The 7,370-nt window shown below is 54.6% G+C and overlaps 1 protein-coding gene across 1 annotated transcript in view; it reads left to right on the top strand.

The window, feature by feature from the left end:
• LOC126997722 (uncharacterized) overlaps positions 1-6,777 on the top strand; it is a 7,447-nt gene extending 670 nt beyond the window's left edge. The window contains exons 2-10 of the mRNA XM_050858973.1: positions 1-2,015; positions 2,156-2,257; positions 2,761-2,994; positions 3,384-3,471; positions 3,667-3,916; positions 4,381-4,498; positions 4,877-5,009; positions 5,255-5,499; positions 6,119-6,777. The exon at positions 1-2,015 is cut by the window's left edge and continues 417 nt beyond it. Coding sequence (XP_050714930.1) covers positions 1-2,015; positions 2,156-2,257; positions 2,761-2,994; positions 3,384-3,471; positions 3,667-3,916; positions 4,381-4,498; positions 4,877-5,009; positions 5,255-5,499; positions 6,119-6,379 — 3,446 coding nt within the window. The 3' untranslated portion in view covers positions 6,380-6,777. The remainder of the gene's footprint in view (positions 2,016-2,155; positions 2,258-2,760; positions 2,995-3,383; positions 3,472-3,666; positions 3,917-4,380; positions 4,499-4,876; positions 5,010-5,254; positions 5,500-6,118) is intronic.
• Positions 6,778-7,370: the final 593 nt, after the last annotated feature.

Here is a 7,370-nt window from a genome sequence, read left to right on the forward strand (position 1 = left end):
TCAAGATCGGCAGCACGTTTGGGCTGCAGCCCGGCCCGCCGCGCGCCCTGGGCCCGGCGCGGGGCGGCCAGCCCGAAGTGGTCAACACGTGGCTGCGGGCCGGCAAGCGGGGCCGAGGCGAGGCCGCCGTCGCCACCCCCACGCCCGAGGAGGCCACGACGACCCTCCTGCCTGATGAAACGACCACGGCGGGCTACGAGACCGAAGAGGAACGCTACACGACGGTGGTGAGCGTGGACGGCTACCCCGACGACACCACCGAGGCGGTCACGGACACAGAGTCGCCCCTGGAGGACATCACCACAGCCAGCCCTCAGCTCGCTGCCACGGAGAACCCGGCCAGCGAGGACGGGCCAGCAGGCGAGGCGGCGCTGACGGAGGCTCCGGAAACCAGCACCAGCCCGACATTCACTCCTGCCGCGGCCACCACCTCAGAACTCTTGCACATGCCCGTCCCCGCGACGCCCGCCCCGCCCGCCCCGCCAGGCCTGCAGTCAACGGAACCGGCGACTGAGACGACGACTGAGGGCGGTGAGGTGACGACGTTACCCGCGACTCTTGACCTTGGCGAGACTGGGAATGCCAACACCGAGCTCGAGGAGGCTTGGCGCGACCCACCGCCAGCGACGGAACGAGCTGCCGAGGCTTCCACCAGTGACGCCAAAACCTCGACCACTCCAAGCGTCCCCTCAGCACCCACTACACCAAGCTCCGTCACCACCCCCGCCACAACAACCACAACCTCTCAGATCACAACCAACGCCCCCACCTCCCCAAGTACCACCATGGCCCCAACCACCACCACCATAACCTCCACAACCTCTCAGAGCCCAACCACTGCCCCCACCTCCTCAAGTACCACCACCACCTCCACCGCCACAAGCTCCACAACCTCTCAGAGCCCAACCACTGCCCCCACCTCCCCAAGTACCACCACCACCACAACCTCCACAACCTCTCAGAGCACAAACACCTCCCCAAGTACCACCATGGCCCCAACCACCACCACCACAACCTCCACAACCTCTCGGAGCCCAACCAACGTCCCCACCTCCCCAAGTACCGCCACCACCACCACCACCACCACCACCACCACCGAATCCAGTACACAGGGTGCCCCCGAGGACTCCACCCTCGTACCTACGTCTCGGGACGAAGAGGACCTCGCCACGACCACAGAGATGACCCCGAGCCGCCTGAGTAAGCGATCGATCGACGAGACGCCAGAGACAACGGGCTTGGCCAGCGACCCTCAACCCACGGAGTCCTATTCTCAGCCCCTTTCGCCTCCTACCAGTGCAGCTGCCGGTGAAGGAACAGATCCTAGCGCCCTTACAGACACGCCCTATACTGAAACGTCTCTGGAACCGGCTCTGAAGGCGTCTGAACAAGTGACGGAGAGCTACAGTCTTGGGAAAGTGACGGAAGAGTACAGCTTTGGAGGCGAGGCTCTCGAGGTTGGTACGGAAGGCTACACGCTGGATACGACCACGACCTCAACGCCCAACGAGGAGGTAACACTGCCCAGCGGCGGGACAGAGGACACGACGCTGCCCTGGTATATCGGCGATGAGTGGGACATCGTCAACGTAACCAACACCTTTGATAACACCAACAACACGAACTCCTCCTCGTCCTCCTCCTCCTCCTCCTCCTCCTCCTCGTCCTCCTCCTCCTCCTCGTCTTCCTCGTCCTCCAGTGAGAGTTCGGAGGATTCAGAAGAGGATAGTGACGAAGAGGATGAGAGCAATGAAGGGAGGGAGTTGGATTCCGAGGAACTGGCCGAGCTGAACCTGTACAACCAAACCCATCATCTGGACGGCGCTCGCTACAACGGCTCCCACGACAACAGCGACGAGAGCGAAGAGTCCGGGGAGGAAGACGACGACGACGACGATGAAGACGAAGATGATGATGAAGATGAGGATGATGAGGATGAAGATGAGGATGAGGATAATGATGAGGACGAGGAGGAGGAAGGTGATGACAACGATGAGGAGGAAAATGCGTCCCAGGTGAGAGAGAGAGAGAGAGAGAGAGAGAGAGAGAGAGAGAGAGAGAGAGAGAGAGAGAGAGAGAGAGAATACACCACTAATATCACTACCACTGCTTTCCTATCACCACCAGCTCACCATCACCTCTTTCATCACCACAGGAGGGCGGCCGCAGTCAGAGCTATGAATTCACGCTACCCGGCCCCTTCCCGTCCACCGTCTGTTTTGAACCTAGAATGGTCGTACGTCCGGAGCCTCCAAGGGTAAGTGTGTGTGCCGCGGACTGTATAATGTTGGGGTACAGTCAGGCTACGTTAGGTTAGGTTAGGAAAGGTTCTTCGTCTCATTCGCTTCCTTTCCTCCTTGTATGATCGTAGCTCCAAGGGTAAGTGTGTGTGTGTCGCGGACTGTATAGTGTTAAGGTACAGTCAGGCTACGTTAGGTTAGGTTAGGAAAGGTTCTTCGTCTCATTCGCTTCCTTTCCTCCTTGTATGATCGTAGCTCCAAGGGTAAATGTGTGTGCCGCGGACTGTGTAGTGTTCGGGTACAGTTAAGTTAGGAAAGGTTCTTCGTCTCATTCGCTTCCTTCCCTACTTTGCATGATCGTAACTCAAAAGGAACATTGCATAAGGGATTATATACAACTTTCTTCTGTTTTGCGTGGTCTTTTCTTCGTGACCTTCGCTTCCATCCCTCCCTTGCTTCTTCTCGTATATATAAACTCCTTTTCCAGCGCCCCGTCCCTAACCGTGTCCCCCTTCAACAGGACGGCGAGTTCAAATGGGAGGCAGAGCTGCAGGAACGTCTTCGCTCAGCCTTCTCGTGGGGCTTCCTTCTGACGCAGCTGGTGGGCGGGCGGCTGGCGGGCGTGCTGGGCGGAAAGCTACTTCTTCTCCTCGGGGTCGTTCTGGCGGCGGTGCTGACCCTGCTGGTGCCCGTAGCCGCCGTCCGGGGTCCCTACTGGCTGCTGGCCGCTCGCATCATGATAGGAGCCGCGCAGGTGGGTCTGAGTGTTGCGTTGTGTTGCAGGGCCTGTGAATGAGCGTGTAAGTCTTTCATACCCCTTTGGTAGTGTTGCGTCCGTTAGGTTCTTGAGTGTTGCGTTGTGTTGCAGGGCCTGTGAATGAGCGTGTGAGCAAGTCTTTCATACCCCTTTGGTAGTGTTGCGTCCGTTAGGTTCTTGAGTGTTGCATTGTGTTGCAGGACCTGCATGTGGACGAGTGTGTGAGCAAGTCTTTCATACCCCTTTTGGTAATGTTGCGTCCTTTAGGTTCTTGAGTGTTGCGTTGTGTTGTAGGGCGTGTGAATGAGTGTGAGCAAGTCTTTCATATCTCTTTGGTAGTGTTGCGTCTGTTAGGTTCATGGTCTAAGTGTTGCGTTGTGTTGCAGGGTGTGTGTATGCCGGCCATGCACGCGTTGCTGGCTCAGTGGGCGCCGCCGATGGACCGCACAATCATGACAGCCTTCACCTACTCGGGTAAGCGTTGCGGCCATGTCAAGTGAAGCTCGTCCAAGCTTTCCTCCTCCTTCTTGCCTTCCTTCCTTCCTTCCTTTATCATCAGTAGCCACGTAAAACTCACCTCAATCTTGCCTTAATATGATCAAAGCACTGTCATTCACTTTCGCCATGGGAGCTGAACGCCTAACCCACCTTTGTCCCTCTTCCCCTTAGGCCTGGCGGTGGGCGCGACGCTGGGGGGTCCGGTTTCGGAGTGGGTGGTGACCGTGATGGGCTGGCGCGGGCTCTTCTACTGCCAGGGCGTGGTGGCGTTGGTGTGGTGTGTGGCGTGGCAGCTCCTCACGGCCGAGAACCCCGCACAGCACCCCAAGATTAGCCCGCACGAGAGGACACTCATCATATCGTCCATCGGGATACAGCACGCGGGGAGAGGCTTGCCCGTCCCCTGGATGCATATATTTAGGTGAGGGGAGAACGTGTGTGTGTTAGAGGTCTGTATTCAGCACTATACTAAGGTAACTCTGTGTGTGTGTGTGTGTAAGGGATCTGTATACATCACTACTAAGGTAACTCTGTGTGTGTGTGTGTGTGTGTGTGTGTGTGTGTGTGTGTGTAAGGGATCTGTATACATCACTACTAAGGTAACTCTGTGTGTGTGTGTGTGTGTGTGTGTGTGTGTGTGTGTGTGTGAGGGGTCTGTATTCATCACTACTAAGGTAACTCTGTGTGTGTGTGTGTGTGTGTGTGTGTGTGTGTGTGTGTGTGTGTGTGTGTGTGTGTAAGCCAATATGTACTTACACGCGTTAATTTTCAATAATAACAATAATAGATAAAATATCGACACCAACTTAACCAAACCTCGCGTGTGTATGTGTCTATATATCTCTATCTATCTATGTATCTATTTATCTATCTATCTGTGTGCAGGTCCCGCCACGTGCTTGGTGTAGTGGTGGCCGAGGTCGGGTTCGCCTGGGCCTGGTTCACCCTCCTGCACCATGCCAGAGAGTACTTGGTCACCGTCATGCACGTACCCGACCACCAGGTAGGTCCCGCCCACACCTCACCCTTGTTAGGTACTGTCCTCACCCTCTCTTCACACCTCTCCCTTGCTCCCTTTCGTTGTCTGTGTGTCTGTGTCTCTGTCGCTTTGTGTGTGTGAGTGTGTGTATGTGTGTGATTCTGTGTCTGTCTATCTCCCTTCCCTCTCCCTTCACGTCCCTCCTTTCCTTAGCTTAACGGCCTTTCTTTTTTTAATGTTCTTTCCCTTTTATCCGCCCTTGAGCTGTCTCCTTTACTGCCAGAAAAACTCAGTACCATATATTTTTGCTGGAGCAGTGCGTGGGGGATTTCCGTGTTTTGGTTTTTGCCCAAGGAGAGTAGGCGGACAAGCTGTAACTAAGTGTGTCGCTGTGTGTTCCAGGTCCGTGTGACGTGGGGCGCGGCTCTGATGGCCACGTGGGTCCTGGCAATGGTCTACGCCACGCTCGCTGATTGGGTCCGCCGTACGAATCGCAGCTCAACCGTTGTGGTCCGCCGCGTCGCTAACACCATCTGTAAGTACTGACGTAACCTAGCTCATCTCTGCATAGGCCGCCCTCTTATGCAGTCTCTCTTAACACGGAAATGAGCACCAGGCGTAGCTATAGCCTGTATGGGTCTGCTGAGGCTGGTAACACTATCAGTCTACGTATAGGTTTGCTGGGTCTGTTAACATTATCAGTCTGTATATATCTGCTGGGTCTGTTAAGTGGTCATGTATGGTCCGCGTGGTCGTCCTAATGCCTCCCCTCTTACCCAGGCTCAGTGGTGACGGCGGCGTGCCTGGTGGGTGTGGCACAGTCCCGCTGCTCCCCCGTGGGCGTGCTGGTGTGGTCCGCCATGGCCCTCGCGCTCGGGGTCTCCGCTGCCTTCTCCTCTTTCTTCCCCAACATGCTGGAGCTGGCGCCCAACCACGCCGCGGCTATCATGAGCGTGGGCGGGACAGCGCGGGCGGTGGTGCAGGTGCTGTCACCTCTATACGTCGCCTACCTCACAGACGGACAGGTAGGGCTCGAGAACTCCCGGTGTGTGTGTGTGTGTGTGTGTGTGTGTCCTCTGTGGTTCTGTGTCTGTCGCTTTTTATTTTATTTTTTATTTTTACGTCGCGGCCTATTGCGCCGGTAGGCTTCTTCCCGGTGGGGTCTGATGGTTGGCCGAAGGCTTCTTCCCGGTGGGGCCTGATGGTCGGTCCAGCCCGTTCTGGCGCAGGCGAGTGTTTATAGTGGCGCCATTTTGTGTTGGCTCATGCTGCTCCAGTGCTCCCGGAACTCATCTTTGAGCCTCTCTTTGGAGAGGTTATCTAGAGCCCAGGTTGATGGGTGGTCTTCAGGCCAGCAGTAGCTGGCTGTTGGTTTGTCCATGTGTCTGTGTACCTGAGTCTGTCTATGTTTCTAAGTTTTTTCTGTGTGTGTGTGTGTATATCTTTCATTCTGTGTCTCTGTCTCACTGTATCTCTCTAGATCTCGGCGTCTCCGTCTCTCTGCCTGTAAACCACATTTTTCTGTCTCTTTATCTGTATATCTATCGCATCATTATTTGCTTCATCACACAACCAATGCCTTGAGCAATGTCAGCCTTTTCTCCTGTTTTTCCGCGCCCTTAGCTACTATTGTACTGTTCACAGGCGACCTTGGAGCGGTGGCGCATGGTGTGGTACACGGGTGCTATCGTCCTGCTGCTCACCAACTGCCTCTACTTCTTACTGGCGTCGTCCAAGGAGCAGGTGTGGAACAGGCCCGTCACGGTGCCCATCTACCCCAAGCGCGAGGCGAACATCCTGGCGCAGGGCCGGCACCGCCCACCACCCAGGCCGCAGCTCGGGCCCCAGTACGTCCTCCAGCGGGGGAACAAGAACCCCGCCTATGTATACACCGAGCACTTGTAGACAGCTGCCGTGTGTGTATGTGTGTGTGTGTGTGTGAGTGAGTGTGTGTGTGCGTGTGTGTGTGTGTGTGTGTGCGCCGCCAGCACTGCAATAGTCTTGTTTTAATCAGTCCATGCGTGTAAGATGTGAGTTACCTGTTAACTGTCGTGTGTGTGTGTGTGTGTGTGTGTGTGTGTACATATTACCACCTGGACGGTACTGTATTTATAAGTCGCTGGCTGGAGGGTCGTCATGTGATATATAGAGATGTATTCCATAAACATTATTTGCTTCACGTAAACTGAATAGGACCTTATAGTCTCGTGTGTCCCTGTGTGTGTGTGTGTGTGTGTGTGTGTGTGTGTTCCCTGTCCGTTGTAAGTATCCGAAACAAAAAATATATCAATCAATAAACATTTTTTTAAATAAAAATAAATTATCTTTATTCCCCATTGTGTGTGTGTGTGTTGTGTTTGTGTAAAACGAGACGAGGAGTCCGTTTCTGGCTTCCAGGGAACGCTAGGGACGAGGAGTTCATTTCTGGCCTCCACGGAAGCGTCTGAAAATGTACATATGACAAGGCTTTCGTTGCAAGGGGTGTTGGCTAAGGCTTTCGTAGGGGTTTGGGGCATTTCCAGGAGTAGTTTCATGACCCTGGTAGTACTCTGACCTTCATCTGTGCCCTGAGCCTTAAAACACTCAGAACCCGATTAATAACCTCTTTGGCCTTTGGAAATAGTTGATATGAGAGGCTGCAGCGGGATCAGGTCACAGCATTCGAGCAAAATCTGGAAACCAATGTACGTTATTCGGGACTATTTCCTTGCAAATGGAGAATTTCCTGGGAGAGTAAGTCACGACAAAGCCATTTCTGTTCTCGAAATTGCGATACAATGCCTAATGGGCGAGGAGTCTATGAGATTGCATACCTACCAGTGTTAAAAAAGAGAGGATGAAAACCTATTTTTGCTAATCGGGGTTATTCCCTTGCAAATGGAGACTTTCCTGGGAG

The sequence above is a fragment of the Eriocheir sinensis genome, chromosome 12 (assembly GCF_024679095.1).
Source record: "Eriocheir sinensis breed Jianghai 21 chromosome 12, ASM2467909v1, whole genome shotgun sequence".
NCBI lineage: Eukaryota > Metazoa > Arthropoda > Malacostraca > Decapoda > Varunidae > Eriocheir > Eriocheir sinensis.